This window comes from Sorghum bicolor, chromosome 6 (assembly GCF_000003195.3).
Source record: "Sorghum bicolor cultivar BTx623 chromosome 6, Sorghum_bicolor_NCBIv3, whole genome shotgun sequence".
In the NCBI taxonomy this organism is placed as follows: Eukaryota; Viridiplantae; Streptophyta; class Magnoliopsida; order Poales; family Poaceae; genus Sorghum; species Sorghum bicolor.
The window spans coordinates 47,235,056-47,255,102 of record NC_012875.2 but is presented as its reverse complement, the minus strand read 5'-3'; the positions used below and the strand labels follow the sequence as shown (position 1 = coordinate 47,255,102).

The 20,047-nt window shown below is 41.0% G+C and overlaps 2 protein-coding genes across 2 annotated transcripts; one reads left to right on the top strand and one right to left on the bottom strand.

The window, feature by feature from the left end:
• Positions 269–9,880, bottom strand: LOC8057452 (splicing factor SF3a60 homolog). The gene is made up of 12 exons (XM_002446545.2): positions 9,484–9,880; positions 9,096–9,206; positions 6,477–6,581; positions 5,740–5,882; positions 4,809–4,905; positions 4,414–4,560; positions 4,227–4,298; positions 3,968–4,132; positions 3,082–3,159; positions 1,681–1,809; positions 955–1,101; positions 269–598 (listed from the first exon to the last, which is right to left on the bottom strand). The coding sequence occupies exons 1-12, from the start codon at positions 9,655–9,657 to the stop codon at positions 452–454; spliced, it is 1,515 nt and encodes a 504-aa protein (XP_002446590.1). The 5' UTR covers positions 9,658–9,880; the 3' UTR covers positions 269–451.
• Positions 16,340–19,789, top strand: LOC8073406 (probable plastid-lipid-associated protein 2, chloroplastic). The gene is made up of 3 exons (XM_002447897.2): positions 16,340–16,951; positions 18,031–18,229; positions 19,259–19,789. Exons 1-3 carry the CDS (start codon positions 16,470–16,472, stop codon positions 19,568–19,570), a joined length of 993 nt encoding a protein of 330 aa, XP_002447942.1. The 5' UTR covers positions 16,340–16,469; the 3' UTR covers positions 19,571–19,789.

Here is a 20,047-nt window from a genome sequence, read left to right as displayed (position 1 = left end):
AGAAGTCTTGTAACATGTAAATAGGATTTGGCGATGGAATCCTACCTGGCCTGTTTTTTCATAAGAAAGTTGCCTCTTGTGGACCCAGATCTTCTATTGGTCATCAGTCAAATAGTCAAATTAGGTCAGTAATTGATTTCTAGGTTCTGTTGACTGCAACCGAGAAGGAAACCAAATTTGGTGATAAGGAAAGCTTTACAAATCATAAATGAAGTGCAAAAGCACTAGGAGGGGTATCTCCTCCCATGTAGGGAAAACCGGAAAAGCATGAGCAACGTGAGATTGAAAGCAAAGGCAGCCGAACATGAGATTTCACTCTGGAGTATCATCATATCATCTTACTACGCAAAATGTATGCCAAATGAGCCAATATATCCAGAGTTGCAACAAATATCGAAACAGAGTTCTGATCCTGAAAATTTAACCAGCAGGAGCCCCTAGAACTAGAATTTTAGATCAGGCCTTGACGCTGCAGGTCAGTGTAGGTCTTCTTGTTGTAGATGTTGCCTTCCTGATCTTCGTACTCTTCTTCTAGGTCTGGCCGCCACTTGTTCACTCCTTGTCGTGCTTGAATTTTCTCCCAGAGTGCTTTCGCCTCCTGACAGCAGAAATTAAAAAAAATGTTAAAACACATACAATAAACACAGCCATTACAACATGGTCAGATAAATAATACATGGAGGCATGCATTCATTTGTATTATGTTTTATACAAGCAAACAGAACAATATGCATTCGTTTGGCTGATAAGTTACGACAGAAAGTACTGTTGGTTGATTTGTTGTGAGAGAAAAACATTGCTGAATGGCTGGCAGATTCGGCTGATATGGGCAAGTAAAAACCAAAAGATCTAACTATTCATTACTTGGAGGATAAACAATAATGCAGTAGTAACCTATGTATCAATAAGTATCCCAAGTAAAGAAAATAGTATCAACAAGACGAGATAACATACATCAATGGATGTGATTTCATTGAAATTCTTAGTATTAGGAATGCCAAGGCATCGCATCCCATGCTGATGACGCCATTCCTTGAAATGACGCTCATAAGCCCTTCGCCCCCAATAGCTATGGTTTCCACATATCTCACACTTGAATTCCTGTACAAACCATAACGGTTAAAAACACATCAACGATAGGGTACCAAATTTAATGGAAATTACTCAGCATAATAAAAGGCAAAGGGTGCCTTGATGTTCTGGTTCAAAGCACTTTTGAAAAGAAGGAAAATGCACTAACATGCAGTTTATGCAGAAATAGAATATTGTAAAGCTCTAGACTGGGTAAGGAGAAAACGAGAACCTGATTAGGTGGAAAGTACTTAGAAATTAAAGCCAAAGGTTACTCTAAAATTTTAACACTAAGAAAACATAATAGAAGACTTCATATTCATCCTTTACTACATCATTGCCACCTCACAAGTGTTAGTCATCGAACAGAATGGCTAGCACATTTATATATCAACACATAATTTAATTTTTGGCATCATATATGTTAAGTGGTGACTGATCAGTTCACAAAGGACTGACATCTTAATTAAATGAGTGTCAAATAGTCAAAAGTCAATCTGTGCCATGAATGACAGCAGTGGTGGTGTGCACCATCTCACCAACTAAGACTAGACGGAACAAGCTACTAGGAAATATACCCCAACTCACAAATATGACAAAAATTGTTACCTGCCCAAGGCCATGTAGCTTGTATAGCCAATAGGGGATAGGCTTGCCATCCCAACCCATTGGCAACTTGAGAGGATTGTAGATTTGTTGTTCTTCATCATCACTCTCGGTGTCAGCTTGTACCTCCTCCTATAGAAAAATACATATACATATATATAAACCAGTAGTTCAAAAACTTAGTACTTTTACTTCCATGAAATAAAAGGAAAGGAAATAATATGTTCAGCCAAGTCATAAGATCATACAGAAATTTGAAGCAAACAATACAAGAACTGCATTTTAAGTTTCTAAATGAAAATATTTTAAGTACACACATAGATTTCACATTGTTAGACTCGTCGTGATATGCAGCTTAATCAGCAATTAGAGCTAAATGTGGTAAACAGTTAAACACTAATCAGCAAATCACTATGGAATACACATAGTAAATGACTTGGAAACTTAGGGCATGTTTGGTTCTTGTCCCATAAAAGCCATGCCAAAATTTGGTATGCCCTAAAGTTGTCAGGCATATGCTAGGCAGCTAGGGTCCAAAATTTGGTAGTCCAAAGTGATTTTGGCATTAGCCAGCCAAAGTACACGTAGCAGCTGCAGTACCAGACGGGCAGCCGATTCACTCGCCCCAGTTTCTTTGGCCAGACAAAAAAGAATATGAGTGAGGTGGCAACAATGTACTGGTTGCATGCACTTCAATAGCTTTGTGTTAAAAAGCCTTATTTAAATGAGATTATTTCTTAAACAATATGACTAATTTCTAGTTTGTTTTCACCACAATATTTCTTGTGGTTTATCTAAAAAAATAAGACCCATGTTGACTATATTATGGTACTAAAAGAATTAATGACATTTGGCTGCCCCATGTCATGCTCACAGCTGTAAGGGACTTTGGCATGCTATAGAATTTTGGCTTGGCAACCATCCAAACACATACGGAGTATAAGCCAATTTTGGTCATGCCCATGTTTGGCTATGGCCTGTATCCAAACATTCCCTTGTTCGCTATACTACCAATTTTCAAAGCAAAGGTCATAACATGACCCAGAGAATGGATTTTCAGAATATAAACGAGGGGGGTTACAACCAAGACACTTGCAGAACTGTTTTAGGGTAAAGGAAAATGGTACTCCATGAATATAATTTTGGTATATCTCAGTAGGGAACAATACTGATAAAAAAAAGCAGCCAAAAGCATGTTTAGCTGAGTTTTTTTTTTCTAAAGCATATTGCACATGCATATGTCAAAGTTTATATTTTAAAACTGCTCCCATTGGTGTTTTCAAGATGATAGCACAACCAAGAATAGCAGCAGCTACAATGTTGAAAATAGAGAAGAACATGTTGGAATAGTGCAAGACAAAGAAGTTTTTTTTTTTTATCAGAGCAGGGTGAGTAACTAAGTACCTCCTCCCGTTCTGCTTCCATCTCTTCATACGTTAGTGTAAGCTTCTTCTCCGCATTTTCCTTTGTCCTTACAAAGGCCTACAAAAGCAACAAGTATGAAAAATATGTCAGGTCATATAGACAAATAAATTTAGCGAACGCTAGTAGCCCTTCCAAAAAAGGAAGATTAGTAGTTACAAGAGTGAATCATTCAGGAATCGAATTGTAACAGTCCTAGTAGCTTGTACAGTTTGTGCTTGGGTTTGCAAACAAAAATATACATATCTACCATATTAAAACTGGCATGTGATTATATTGGTGAACAGTACATATAATGTATTAACTTATTAGGAAAAAGACAAGAGGTGATGCACTAATCATCTGTTAAATCTTTTAAGTTGTGGTAATACGAATGGAGCTTTTCAACGCAAATACAAGGTGGTAGAGAATTCACACATACATGATCATAACACAAACGAAGAAGGCACCCACATATCACATTCACATGAATAGACATTGAACTATTCCAGGACGAGTCTACAATCATGCATTTGTACTACTCTAGTACTCTGCATGCCTAAAGTTGCAATTTGAGGAACAGTGTAATGCCAGCATGCTGCACACCCAAAACAAAAAATGACCCCAGAATTCTAGAGAAGACCAACTCATTCTAGACAAACAAGATGATCTAGCCAAAGAAATTCATATTCCATTTGAATAGACTAGCCTAAGATGGAAATAAAGAAAGATTCCTCAAACTAAACAGGTATTATCTTCATAGGATTATAGCTCATATAAGGACGTAAGTGGTCACAAAAGGATTGACTGCACAAGCTAATCAATTTGCATGAGTGTACCATGCATCCAAAATTACACGCATAAACACAGGGAGCAGTGAAGAGCTGACCTCATCTAGCAGCTCACAAAGGCGCCTCATCTTTACTTCCATCAATGCAATTTCCTTCTTCGTATCATCCTTAACATTGTTGTCGTTAGAAGATGTGTTTGAGCCATCTTTAGTACGTGGAACTTTGGCAAAATGCTTCCTGTCCAGTTGTTCCAACGGTGTATGCTGCAAATATAATCAACAGTAAGTTCAAAAGAAATGGTAAAAAGGTAACAAAAATAGATGAATCTACAGTAGCACTAGTGTCTTTAAAAATCACCTTCAGCAAGAAAAGCCGCTCCGCGCGCTGTTGAACAGTACCACCACTCTTCAAACCACGAGCAGCTAAAGCCTAAAAAAGATGTAAATGAATCAACAGAACTCATCAGACAAAGGGACCAATGAATAGTCACAATAACAGACAAGAAAATAATGCTTGGTAACAGCATAATGTTTTAAGATCAAACCTGTTTTAACTTTTCTGGGCCAAGCTCAACAAGTTCTTCAACTGTGCTGTAGTAATCAAGATCTATTTCAGATTCCTTTTCTGTGCCTTTATTTCCCCATCCAGGTATTTCTCCATTGGCCCATCGTTCCTCAAATTCACTCTCCAGCTGTACAAAAATAAGCCAATAGAATGTTAGTTATTAGTACTTAATCATACATTCATATTAGATGTTATTGAACAAATTATTGCCAAACCCACAATTAGCAGCTCCTAAATGAATATAAAGGAGTGACATCATAGTTAAAAAAAACGCTATGAAAGTAGAGGATAATCCGAAATTAAACACTACATAATCACATAAGCCTGTGGAACACAAAGGGGCATTAATAAAAAAAAAGGTAAAATGAGACTGACCTTTAGAAAAATCTTCTCAATGTCTTGCAATGGCTCTGTGCGATACAGAAATGATGTCAGATATTCCAAAACGTGTTCCAAGTATTCTCTGTATTGTCTGTCAATTAAAGAAATTGAAAAATATAAACAATATAACAATAGACATATAAGGGCACCACCATATGAAATGAATGCTAGACAGGTGAAACAGCTAAACTATCATACACGTGTACTTGGATATGCATTTGCCCTATACCACGACTTAGGGTTCTTTCCCCTTGTGAACCATATGAAATGAATGCTAGAAAGGTTAAACAAAAACAGCTGAGGAACTATCCTACGTATAGACTTGAACATGTTGAGCCCTACTAACCTACAGTTTTAGGTAATTTCCCTGCAGTGTACCTCACCACATATTCCCACTATCAGAAAAAAAAAGGGAATTCAACCAGAGGTGCATATGGGCCAGCATAGCCATACTAGTCAAGCCCATGCCAGGGTCGGGCCTGTTCACTTCTACTTTTTGGGACTGCAGCAACGCGATTGAGGGTCCCTTTGGTTGGGCTTTTGAACCTGCTTTTGCTTTTGTAAAAGCCAAAAGCCAACCAAAGGGCCCAAAAGCCACAAGTGCTTTTGCCCAAAAGCAGCTTTTCTCGTAGTACAAATCCAAAAGCACCTCACCCCCTGCTTTCACTGACTTTTGGAATCCGTTCAGTTTTTTTTCCAAAAGCCACAAGTGACCAACCAAATGACTTTTGGATTTCTCAAAACCCACATCCCACAGCAGCTTTTCAAAAGCTCAAAGCTCACAGTAGCTTTTCCAAAAGTCACAGCCCAACCAAACACACCCTGAATAGAACTGTTGCTATTACTGTGCAGCAGCAGCAGCAGCAGCTCATCCTGTTGTCCAATATGTTTCAGGCCTTAGTGAAAATGCATGAGCATGACATACCTGGTAGCCTTATGACTATGTGAGATCTTGTCCGTCTGGGAGAAACAGCCAACATAAGCCGAGTATTCCATCGGTGTTCCAAACTTGGAATTTATGAACTCGTTATAAAGCTCATGCAAGTCTAGGTAACGGCCAAAAGTTTCCTATCAAAATGCAGAACCAGGTCATTAGCAAACCTAATTAAACCTATTGTGAGAATAGTAGAATATTAACAGCAAATATGTCATGAATATGCAACATGATCTAGCAGGTAAAGAACCACAGCGGTACAAATCAAAAAAGGAATAGATCATTGAATGATTGTCAAGTTATTGATCATTCTCCATCACAGTTTCAATCATTGCCTAAATCTAAATCTTACCATCGACACCACCAAGATCCCACAAGAGGAATCAAACAATCCTGCAGAAATTAAAGTACACATATCACAACAGAGATACCCTCAGCTTCAAGACTACTGTAGTGAACGAAAAGGAAGCGCGCTGCTTAGGCCAAAACAAAGACTAGAACATAGCACAAACATATTTCAATTTGTTTCAAACAATTATAAAAAGATGTATTCAGGTAAACTGCAAGAATTTTAGAATAGCAGAGGATAGCATCACAGGCATATAAAATATAGATCATCAGAAATGCATGCAAGTAACAAGTTACTAAGATTAAACGTCATATGGCTCATAATAAAAGGCACACAAATTATAGAGCAGAGTTACAAGCAACAAAAAAGGTGACAATACCTCGCCAGTGAATTCAATAACTGGTTCCACCTTTAGAAGCTCTTCAAAGTCATCAGTTGTACTGACAAAACGGGCAGATAGGTTCCGCCGATGATATTCACGGATCTTTAAGCAAGCAACAAAACATACTTAGGTAAAAATTCACAAAAAAGGAATAAACTAAGAAAGACTATAAATTTGCTGATAATGAATATATGCTTGCTAGCACAGCATCTTTGAAGACAAATTAGGTTTGGACAACCGAAGGCAAGTTTTATAGAACTGCGGTTAGACCAGCTATGTTGTATGGAGCAAAATGTTGGCCTACAAAAAGACAACATGTCCAACAACTGAGTGTCGCGGAAATGTGTATGTTGCATTGGATTTGTGGTCACACAAGGATGGACCAAGTTCGGAACGATGATATACACGACCGTCTAGGGGTAGCACCAATCGAAGAAAAGCTTGTTCAACATAGGTTGAGGTGGTTTGACCATGTCCAAAGGAGACCTTCTGAGGCACCAGTGAGTGTTTAGAAAGCAGCTATCGACGTACCTAGGGGTAGCACCAATCGAAGAAAAGCTTGTTCAACATAGGTTGAGGTGGTTTGACCATGTCCAAAGGAGACCTTCTGAGGCACCAGTGAGTGTTTAGAAAGCAGCTATCGACGTACCTGAACCGTGACTAGGGGCTCATGTTGGGTTTCAACTCTAGCCTACCCCAACTTGCTTGGGACTAATAGGCTTTGTTGTTGTACAGTACCAACATGGTGCAAATCTAGCAATAATAGGGGAACCGACCAATGTCTGATCCCAATCAATTCAATCTATAAGGCTTACTTTGGAACATCGACTCCCCCCCCCCCCCCCCACACACACACACGCACACAAACACACACCCTGGAAAAAGAATCGCTTGTAAATTGCAGATAAGATGCATGGAATCTTGGTTGTTGTCAATTCATTCTTGTTTTCAAATTGTCGACTTTTCGGATATTCACATGAATCATTTGGTTAAAAAAAAACATCACAATTGAAAAACAATAGCATGTCCATCTATAATATGCACCAACCTGTTTCTGATTGTCATATGGGGGTTGATGAGTTTTCACAGATTTGCAATAAGCTGCTGAAAAGATTAGACTCATGGAATGGTAATAAAATAACCTTGGGAAGGAGATTACCATTGAATAAGACTTGGTTAAGTACCATGCCTAAATATACAATGGGATTTTACTTATTAGCAGGAGTTCATAATAAGATGAAGAGATGAACTCTATCAGGTTACAATTCTTCTGGCAAGGTGCATAAGATAAATTCAACAGTATATCATATGACTAAGTTGGAAATGGTACTATGGTAGTCAGACCCAAGGACCAAAATGGTCTTGGGATAATTGAGACCAAGATTATGAACGAATATTTGCTTGTAAAATGGACCTGGAAGTTTTTGCAAGGCTCAAATGATATTTGGTACAGAATTCTTCAATCCAAAACACGCCAGATGATAACTTTTAATTCCAAACATAAAGGCAATTCTCAGCTATGGCAAGGCCTACATGAGTTCAACGCATTTGTTCAAATGCGGAGCTATTTACAAGGCACACAATGGCAGGAAGAACTTTTTCCTGGAATGATACATGGATTGCTCTGTACCTTTAAAAATCAAGTACCCTGGACAACATAGGATTTGCAAAGAACCAAATGTATAGTGGCTGAATATTGGACTGAAGATGATTAGGGTATAAATTTCATTGGGTCTCTATCCTCATCTGACTACAGTTCATGGGTGGATTTGATGGCTGCAGGTCACTACCCAATCTCTGTACAGACTTTTAACTGATGGAGGGGTCAGTGACAGTATGAAAAAAGACCTTTGGAAATGAAAACTGCCCATTAAAATTAGTTTCTTCCTCTGGCAGTTCTCTTATGGTAAATTACAGGCCACAGCAGTTTTGAAAAGAAAGGCCCAAAAAGGTCTTGTGCATTGCTCTCTCTGATGAACCTGAGAGCACAGACTATATTTTTCTTTAGATGCCCTATTGCTACACTTGAATGGTGCAGTCTTAAGAGGCTTTCAGTTGGGACTCTCATCCCATTTCTGGATCTGACTTCATGGAAAGTTATGCTAGAACCTGCAATCTTTTTCTTTGCAGGCTTGCCATGGTCAATGTGGAAAACATGCAATAAGATAATGTGGAAAACATGCAATAAGATAACAGTTGAGAGGAAGATTCCTAGCCACCCCTCTGAAGTGCCGTTTTATGCTATATCTTTCTGCAGAATTGGGTGGAGCTACTCAAGCCAAAGAACCAAATTAGAGTGGAGAAGATCATGGAGATCATTTGGAACTGGATGAACAACCTCAGGCCTTTGGTTATTCCTGTCCTGGACATTAAGGGGGTTTAGTTGCGTTATAATAGGATAGTTCTTTCCCGTTTGCTTTTGTTTGTATTTGCAAGCTGGTATCTCTAGCTGGAGCGTTTGTACCATACGTTATTGCTATCTTAAAAGCAGAGGAGACTCCTTTCCAGAGAAATACATAATATGCAGCATCATGTGCTTTGGTGCCTGGGTAGTGAGTACTGGAATCTATTTTTTTTGTCACAATCAGGCATGCAGCTAGGCTAGGATATATATACCTCTTTGAGCCTTTCATAGTACTTGCTAAACAGTCCACTTTGCGTGGGAGCAGTAAGATGAGTGTTGATCTCATCCTTCCTAGCATTGTCCTTGTCTTCATAGATTTCCACCTAATAAGTCATAAGCAACATTAGCAAAATGAGATCATCAATGGAAAGCAAAATCTCGATTTCTCAAGGGCAGTTCCTCAGTCAAACCAAAAGAGAAGAGGGAGGGGGCAGAATTCGCTAGAGAACCGGATATTTAATTCCTCATACGCTCAGAAGGCAGACTTAAGATTCGACAGAAACGGTAAATACCGATCATATCTAAATCTCGCCTAGCTAACCGCGAATCACTGACGTAGATGGACTCGTAAACCCTCTCAGAGAGAGAAGGGGGACGTACGAGCTTGTCGGAGGTGGAGACGACGAGGTCGAGCATGTGGCGGACGCGGTGGGACTGAAAGAGGCGGTCGCGCGGGTTGGCAGGCTCCCGCTGCAGTTCGCGTACCGCGAGCCGCTCCAGCCTCTCCAGGTCCTCATGCGCCGCCCGCGTCGCCTCCAGCACCGTCGACGCCATGGCCCGCCTGCTAGGCTACAGCCGCCTCCGGTGCTCTGTACAAGAGGCCGGGTGTCCGCGGAGAGGCGGGAGGGGGGAGCTGCGCCGGGCAGCTAGGGTTTTGGGGATTTCAATTTCGCGGTTCGAGGAGGACGACGAGACGACGCGGCGCGGCGGCAGGTGAGGCGCGTGTGCTCTGGCCTGGTTGAGGGGCGGCGCACTGCAGCACGCAGGGGCAGTGTCCCGTTTTGCAAATAGGCTTTACATTTATGTATCTCCTACAACTAAAAAGAAAAACTAAGATCGTTTCTTCGTGCGACATTCGTTTGGGTCGCCGCGAGGTCTTCCCCTTGCGATCTCGGGCACAACTTTCCTCTCTCGCTAGACTGCGATCCCGCAATCACGCCATCGATCTGCCTCGCCCCTGCGATCCCTGCCTCTCACTCGTGCGCAAGGGAGGTAAAAATGGAAGCCCAATCCCACCCGACCCTCCAGCCAGCGCGCGATCTTCTCCCCCAATCCTGGACGACGATGCCTTCGCCCAACAAAAGTCTCCCACGGCAGGCAGCGCCGTGCTCACAGCATGACCCCGCCCCCGCTCGCTCTCCGTCCCTCAGTGCAAAAGAGAGTGGGAAGGACCATGGATTTTGCTAGGGTTTGTGGTTTCTGCTTCACACAGCCTCCTCATTCCTCACCACCACAGCCCTGGAAGGGGGAGCCGCAGCCGTCCGAAGCCACACAAGAGGATCTCGCTCCGGTGCCGGTGGCACCTGCGGCCGTGTTGACTGAGGCGGAGATGGACAAGCTGCCCAGGTCCACCTTCGCTAGCAGGAAAAGAGGCAAGGAGCCGAGGTCATTGTCAATAAGGGACACCATGGCTGCGTTCACCGTGAGTGCGTGCATCTTCATCCACTATCTCTCCACCACGTCTGTAACATCCCAATCCCTCTGATTTAGATCCATGTCGCCCCCATTTACTGTATCCTCTATTGCAGGTTGCATTCAGATTTGGAACTTGGAAGAGAATGCCAGTAATCTGATAGGCTGATAATACCATTTTGTGGAACAATAGTGACGTACAACATATTTTATCCAATCGAATCCTGGGTATTTTGTGCAAAATTATAGATGCTACCATCAATCAAAGCTCCAAGTAATACGTGTGATGCATTTTACTATGGTAGAGTAACTGACAAGTTTTTGTGTCCGATAGCAATCTCTGCTCATTTTAAGTAGAGAGGGGTATGGAAAGGGGAATCTGTGAAATCTAACTTCTTGTGTATTCTAACATGGAGGCTCTCGATCATTACAGTTTGAAGCTTAAATAAACAGGCAGCTTGTGACTCCAATTTCCATAACCTAGGTCGTTGGATTGTAACAATTGAAGAAGTTGGTCCTACCCTGCTTTTCATGTATTGTGAGTTTGTGACGTGTAATTACCTACAATGCCACTTGTTACAGACTGCTTCAAGTGGTGGGCACACAATCAAACAGCCCTATGATCCAGAGCTTTTCACAATCCACAAGCTATTTTTCAGAATCCCTAGCTGAAACAAACATGACATTGCTCATTGCTATACTTGCTTAAGCTTTAGTGTCATAGTCCATTAGGTTAAGGTTCTTAACAATACTAACAAGGTCTAGGAGATTCCATCCCAATACTCACAAGCTCCAATATACATATGTTATGCTACCTTGCATGTTTATATCAACCAGATATGTTATTTCTTGCATGTTATGTTACCTTGTGATATGAAAGTCTTTGCAGCTTAGTTATGCCATATTGCCATCTGCAGGTTCTTGAGGTTGTTCAGGCCAAAAGTTTCTCAAAGCTTGTGCTACACGATCGATCACCTACACCAAGCTGAACACCTGTAACCATTCTGCTCTTGGTCCTATCCATGCCACTGCCCAGCAAGCTGTCCATAGATGCCATGGTTGACAGTGGCTCTGAGCATACTGATTGTGCCTTGGGTTTTCCAGGATCTGCTCTCTCGAATCCAAGGAGTAAGGAATTTCTTCACCTGCCCCTATTTTTTTGTAAATTACGTGTGCTCCTGTTGACTTGATGCTTACTCTTTCTATGTGCATATGTGCGAGATTTCTCCTAACAAGCAAACAAGCTACCAAAGTGTGTTTTAGATAAACATTTTTTTTTGCTATCGTAAAGGACTACATGTTATATTTGGAGATCAAAGAACATCTGGAACAAAGCTTATTATGATTTTAGACTTGCTTATTTCATATTTACTGCATACAGATCTCCAAATTTGTTGTAAAAATAACAGTTGCTTATACTTGTCATATTATAATGGATACTATCTTTTCCATCATACATGCTAATTTATTTTCTTTTGTTCTATAGATCCTACGTTGCTTATTGTACAATCTATTGATTTGATCCACTATTTTTAATCAACTATTTTTTATACTCTTAACACTCTAGCAATCAGGACAAGAATCAGTATACATCTGTTATTTTGCGTATCTAAATATTTATTAGGCTCCTCACTTGGCTACTATGTACATTGATTTTGTGCTTTGTTTTGTTTCAGGTTTAGATATGTGATTTGGGTGATAAACTTGGCGGATTGTTGGACTCTGAAGAAATTTCTTTGCATTATCATCAAATGGGTAGATGCTCATTGGTTGTGCAGGTATATTTTGCAACTTTATCTGAATATCATGACTATTTGGGAATGCAGGCACTTTGTCTCCGAACTTTACATGTAGTTTCTATACCTATTAATTTTCATAGATACTACATATAGAAACCATAGTCCCAATGGATATTCTCTTTTCATTCTCTACCAATCATATTCCTTTATGTCTTGGTTCTCGTATAGGTATGGTTTCTAACTTAGTCTCAGTTTCTATGATTTTTACTCTCTTTCTTCAATAATTACCTTGTCACATTAGCAAACGCTTATTTAATATTTAATTTCATATTATTGTTATTTTATTGTGCGATCCGTGTGTTTTCTTTATTATAAAAATTTAGTTATCCCGCAGCAACGCACGGGCACGCTACCTAGTTTACAAAAAAGTCTTAAAAATACCTATCCAACGGTTTGGCAATTGGGCTTTGCAATTTTGTTAACTTGGCAAATAGAGGGAGATGATTGGCATATATGCCAGGCCATCCGCACTTGGCATCTGGAACCTGCCACGAAGTCTGCGTCATTCCAGGACGAGGTCGCGCGAGTGCTCCGATCTCCCACTGCCAGTTTTGCCGCGAACTGGCCAGCAAGTGATGCCTTGATCTGTTTTGTTTGAGTGTGTTCCATTTGGGTTGATGGCTACGTGCATGCCATTGTGCCGTCTGCACAAATTCATTTGTGCTGATGGCTTTTGTCGCCAACTGATGCCTTTTGTCAGGGTTTAGGAAAGAGATCAAGTTGCCGATGGTTCGCTTTGCCGGCAACGACTGCAACCGCCAAGGACTCGGCCCGGCCACGCACGGACAGCCCTACGAGGGCGACCTCGGCGTGCAAAAGAAATGCCGCGAACATCACCTGGCGCGTGAGAAGGAAAAGAGGCCGGCAAAAAAAATTTGTGGGTCCACAATTTTCTATTTTGCCAAGTCATTAATGCCAAACCATTGGAGATTGTCTCTTTTCACCTTTGCCATATTTATTTAGGACTTGGCAAAATTCCTCATTTGTCAAACAAATTATGCAAAACTGTTGGGATGCTCTTAAATTATGGACTTCATTGGTGCATACACAAGTCTGCATTCACCTTTCCTAATTAGACTTGTTTATTACGGCTGTCATGTAATATATTACTCCCTCCATCCCAAATTGTAAGTCATTGCAAAAATCTTGGAGAGTCAAAACATTTTCACGTTTGACCAAAATTATAGAGTGAAATACTAAGATTTGTAACGTAAAATAAGTATACTATGAAAATATAATTAAGGAATAATCTAATAATATTTAGTTGGTATCATAATAATTATTATTTTAACATATAAATTGGTCAAACTTTAAAAGTTTGACTCTCCAAGATTCTTGGAATGACTTACAATTTGGTATGGAGGGAGTACATCCTAAAAATTCTAAAAAAACAAATTAAAAGAAAACACAAAAGACATATGTACCTTTATTTTATTTTCTGATTAGATATTATCTTCAACAAGATTGATGGTGATTGCTTGGTAAATAGAAAATATTTAATACAAAATTGATTTTTGTCTTTTAGAATACATTATATTTAAAGACAAATTTTAAACGCTAGAATGTATATATTACAGGACGGAGGAAGTAGGTCTGAGAATTTGTGCTTATTATTTTAAGTGATCGATATTACCTTAGATGGTTTGATGGTGATTTGGAGCTTAGTAATTTCCCGATGGTAATGATCATGGGTAAACAGTAACAGCTATGGGTGATTCACCATGTTTGAGTAGTGAAAAATCATCCCATAGAGAACACTTATCCTTGCACGGATCAAGGAGGAGCGATATCCTTACGTGGTGTTCCAACAAGGATTAGTGAGGAGTATTGACTTTCTGATACCTCACGAAAACATCAACGCTTATCTAGCCCTTCTCATTTACATTTGAGCATTTTACTTTCATGTTTTTCTTAATATTTTTATGCTTGTATAGGGTTGGTACTTGGTTGCAAAATTTTGTGCGTATGTAAAAACACAATTAAGTACAAGGAGGTGAAATGAGCTAAGTGACAGACTTTAATTCCGTGAGAATTTTAGATTAGCCTAATTCACATTCTCTCCTCTTGGGCTGGTCCTCTTAGACAACACTTTGAGTTTTGTTTTTGCTAAGTTTTGGATTTTTCTCACTTTTTTGGGCTCTCACCTTGCTGCACAGGAGTTGCACAGAACTTTAGGTGCATCTAAACAAGACCTATGTAGTTACGGTCCTTGAAAAACATTGATGCCATGCATCACATATGAGTTGTTGAGTTCTTTTCTTCCCCTCTGTTCTATTCTTCTTCTCCATTCTTGTTATTTTCTTCTTTTTCCCTCTCTTTGGCTTCTAGATCCTGCAACACCACGATAGATCCCTCTTCCACTTTCAAAATCAACATCAGCTTCTATCACGTTGCATTAGATCAACAAATTGTACTTGGAACCAATGAAATTAGGAGAAAATCAGATGAAATCGAAGCAATTTCACTTCAACACCCTAACTTTATGCGCACGTGATTTTAAGTCTAGACTTTTTTTCATGTTAGAGAGATCTAAACTATAACTAAGTGGTGTAATGATATACTTTAAAACTTATAGATCAGTGTGTTATACCGAGATAGGTTTGAGGATTAACCATGGACTATCCTTTTTTATATATATATTTGCAACCATATATCATTGGTGCTTCGAGTTGTATTGAGTTTTCTAAAGACTTGTTTGGATCACTAGGGCTAGGTACCAGTATTGGCTAAAATTAGACTAAATTAGCTAGAGTTGGCTAACAACTAGTTAAAGGTTTGACTAAAAAATTAGTTTGTCCATTTGTCCTCACGGTTTTTTTCGAATACGCACAAGTGTGCGTATCTTTGTATTAAGAAGGAGGAGTGTTATATACAAGAAAGTGGCGTGTGGCCAAGCAAAAAGAAGGATTACATCATGAAAAAACAACAACGAGAAGACCACTGGGCGAGAAAATCTATGACTGAGCGAGTACTCGAAGCCCGTTCGCTCCCGCTTCAATCCACCGTTCAGCCTCTACACGGATGACTCACAGGAGTTCAGATGTCGCTGTCGCAGCCCCTCGGAAGCATCGCGCATTGCGCTCTTTCCAAATCTCCCATGAGACCAACGCGAATAGGGAGCCCATGCTTGCACGCTTGTTGCTAGTGAACAAACCACGAAGTCATCTCCACCAGCGTATAGTGGATGCCGCTGGCAATGGACAATTAGTTTGGATTGCTGAGAGGATCAGGAACCAAACCTCCTTTGTCACCGGGCACTCGCACAGGATGTGACCGATTGTTTCCTGAGCCTGATCACAAAGGAAACATTCATCACGAGCTTCAAGATTGTCGTCTCCTGCGATCACCAGTCCAGTGACGTCGCCTGAATGCTAATCACAGGAAAATCTTGATTCTAAGTGGCACCTAGGTTTTCCATATGAGATTATGCTCTTGGAACAGTGTTGTTCCGGCGTGAAGCATACGGTAAGCCGACTTGGCCGTGTAGGTAGCATGAGGCGTCCATTTCTAAATTGTCTTATCTGAACTCATTCAACTGTGTTCCAAAGGAACGGATACGACGCCTGTTTAAATGCACTAATGTTATTTTACCTGATTTTTCGCTAGTAAGTAATTAGTTTTTTTTATTAAACATGCCTAATCAGCTAGCGGCTGCATTCATGTAGCTTTTGCCAGGATATACTATGCAAGCTGCAGCTGCAGTGGCAGCTAGCACAAGTGATCACATGCTGCATTTTTTTTTACTTTCGTCAATTACAATTTTGCCCGCTTGAATTCGGAACATTCACGAGGCACGTCCGTTCTACGGGGGAGAGTTCTAGACTTCTAAATTTCTAATTCTCGGACCTCCATTTGTGTCGCAAATGCTGCCCGCCCCATTTTTCCCTTCCTGTGCAAGAGAAATAGCTACTCTATTTTCATCCAATTTTTATTCTGTATGATATTTCAAGGTCCACGCATTTTTTTTTCATGCCCCACAGAGTTGAGTAAAAGAACAAAAAAAAAACTTGGTCACGACGCACCACAGACTACCAAACCTACCCGCGCACAGTGGATGGAGTACGAGTCTACCACGCTTCACCATTTCCAGAAACAAAAGCCGGACAAAGCTACGGAAGGAGGAAGAAGGCTTGTGCAGAATCAGAACCCAGCACCATGGCGGGATCCGCGTTCCTCAACGCCCTCGTCCTCCGCGCGCCATCCCCATCCCCGTCGCTCTCGTGCTCGTCCTCGTCTACGCGCCGCAGCGCCGGCGCCTTCGCGTTCCCGAACCCACCGCGCCTCCCATCTCTGCGTTCTGCGCGCCGCGTCGTCCTTGCGCGGGCGGCGGCGGCGCCGCCGGGCGCGGGCGGTGACCCCGAGCCCGAGGACGACGAGTGGGGGCCGGAGCCCGAGGGCGGGTCCGCTGTCACGGGAGCGACCGCGGTGGCGGAGGCGCCTGAGGCGCCGGAGGCGAGAGAGGTCGCGGAGCTCAAGGCGCAGCTGAAGGACGCGCTGTACGGCACGGAGCGGGGCCTGCGGGCGTCCAGCGAGTCGCGGGCCAAGGTGCTGGAGCTCATCACGCAGCTCGAGACGCGCAACCCCACGCCGGCGCCTACCGAGGCGCTTACGCTCCTCAACGGCAAGTGGATCCTCGCGTAAGAAACCGCAAACCCCCCTCCTCCCTTTTGACCCCTTCCCCCTTAAACAGCTGGAGTAGGACTGATGTCTCTCTTGGACGAGCGGTGAAATTCATCTGATTTGTGTCCTGAACTTATAGGACAAGAGGGCACTAATTTTACTGGAAATTTGATCATAACTGGGGAATTGGTTGTCCACGTCCGTTCTGGCTTCATTTCTGAGCTTAGCACAGTGATTGATAGAAAACTTGCACAATTTGGTATTTGTGTGTTGTCAGCAAAGTTTCTACAAATTTGTGTTTGCTTTAAATGGTGAAATTGATTTCATGAGCGGCTGCTAAAAATCTGCTACTCTGCGAACTGCTTGATCGATATTGCAAACTGCATAGTTTGAGTGGGACAATTATTGTTCAAGTTTCTTTTGGATTTTACCTCTCAGATTGGTATTGGCTGATGAAAAATTGTTAAGAATCTTCTACGAACTGATTTTTCCCTTTTTCCCGAATAATTTCAGCACGACATGGTGTACTGAGAAATTGTTCCAGTCTTTGATTTTTGATAAAAACACTTTAATTCAGAAATAGCTTGCACCTACTCTAGTTAAACTGAGAGCATCGGATTCCTTTCAAGGTTCACAATATAACCCAAAGATGCTACAAAAATTGTGTGGCCCAACAATAAATTTCACTTTTGTGGTTGAGTAGACTTATTCACCTGGTAAATATTTTGAGCTTGCAGAGCACACATACCTGATTGACTTTCAGTATGTGGAATGCGGTTTCAGTTTTGTTCTGCAGATGCACAAACCTACATGACAAACAATTTCAGTTGGCTGTTGCTATCACTTTGTTGAGAATGTACTAATTATGATTGTTGGACTGGAAGCAAAAAAAAGGAATTCCTTCAAAAAAAAATCCACTTCACTGCTTTGATTACTGCACATGCAGTCAACATCGTCACTAACAGAATTCTGGCTTCTGAAACAGACAAACTAGAATATCGCACAAGTCCATTGAAGTGAAACTCTTCTTAACTTACACTGCTGCTCTGCTGCATCCTTAATAATTCTAGGAGTCTGACTGATTATGTGATTTCAGGTACACATCATTTTCCCAACTGTTCCCACTATTGGGGTTTGGCAATCTGCCTGAGCTCGTGAAAGTGGAGGAAATATCACAGACCATTGATTCTGAGAACTTCACAGTGCAAAACTGTATAAAGTTTTCAGGACCTTTGGCTACAACCTCAGTTGCCACCAATGCAAAATTTGAAATCAGAAGCCCCAAGCGCGTGCAGGTGAGATTCTGTAATCTAAGTCTCCACTTTTCATCTATGACTGAAAGCACTTTACCATGACTATTTCAGACACTCACATGCATTGGTGTTCTTAAATCTTAATTCCGGGATGATTCACAAATTACTCCCTCCGTTTAATAATATTTATCCTGTTGGCATACCTAGATGGCATACTATATAAATATTTAATGAAGTTGAATTGAATTTGGTGCCTTTTGGATATACAACAAAGATTCGCCCAATTTTGTAAAGATTTACTTCTTGTGGTACAAATATAAGTCTCTGTAGGTTTCTCCTAAATTAAGTAGCTTTTGCCTTTGACTATCAATATCGAAGATTCTATATGAACTAACATCATAAGATCAGCCTTACTAGTTCATTAATGAACTATATTTTCATATGTATAATCCTTTCCATCAAAGACTTCATATTTATAAAGATATTGTTAGTCAAAGTGTCATATTAAAGATTGTGCTGATGTCTGAATGGACTTTATTTTTGGTTGGAGGAAGTACAAGGTTTTGTGTCTCCTAGGTATGAATACTGTGGTATAGGTAGTAGCGTGGCCAAAATGTTCATTGAAGTCAAGAAAACAGATAAATTGAATACTTGAATCTCAGTTAAATTGACTACTTGAATCTCATAGAGTGTTAGGGTTTTTGGTGCAAGATTGAATACTTGAATCTCACAGGGTTAAATGTTTCCTTGCTATAGTGTTGCTATATTGCATGAACGAACTAGGGCCAGAGCTGGCTTGAACTCCACTAAATGGGGCCTAAGTCGATCTTGTTGTATGGGGTTGTTGCTTTCAACCCTACCAGGCGGGTCTGTTCCCAAGCAGAGATCTAAGGCAGTTTAAGATCCAATGCCTGGGAGTGCTCACAACACTGAACAACTCTCTGCTTTGGAAACAAACAAATAGAGCAATGCATGCCTTCATAAACCCACTTCCCATACTTGAGCATAGAACTTCTGAGTGAACTTGCTATAAATGGTTCTGATTGAGTACATGATACTGAATCGTTGCAGATCAAATTTGAAGAAGGCATTGTTGGTACACCACAGTTGACCGACTCCATTGTGCTACCAGAGAAGTTTGAATTGTTTGGACAGAACATCGACCTGAGTCCACTGAAAGGCATATTTACATCTATCGAAAATGCAGCATCCTCGGTTGCAAAGACCATATCTGATCAGCCTCCGCTGAAAATACCAATCAGGACAAACAACGCTGAATCATGGTTGCTTACGACCTACCTTGACGAAGAGCTCAGGATCTCCAGAGGCGATGGCAGCAGCATCTTTGTGCTGTTCAAGGAAGGAAGTACTCTTCTAAACTGAGACCCAAATCCCGAGTATATGATCTTTGAAGATGAACCTTGAAGTAGTTATACTGCTGATGCTTTTCTTTTCTTGTAGTAATATACTCCGTCCCAAAATAATATACTCTTAGACTAGGACCGGTTTAATCCCCAAGTTATATAAACTCTGTATATATCACCCAAGACACTACATGCAAGTTATCCAATTTCATCCAATGCTATTCTCCTACATGGTATATTGGTCTAAACTCAGACTACTGAAGTTGCCGCTTCTACACGTGCCCTCAGGAAGATCGCCATGAGGATCTCTAGTTGGGGCAGCCTTTTTTTTTTTTGGAGCTTGTGTCACTGATCCACCATTTGAGAGTGTATTCTTGATCACTGACTGGGGTTTTCTCTCAGGCTAGCCCCTATCTAGCGCTCGTGTCGCTGATCGTATTGATGGGCTGTCTTAGTCTTCTATTGATTGTTTATCGGGGTCCTCATTCCTGCTAGT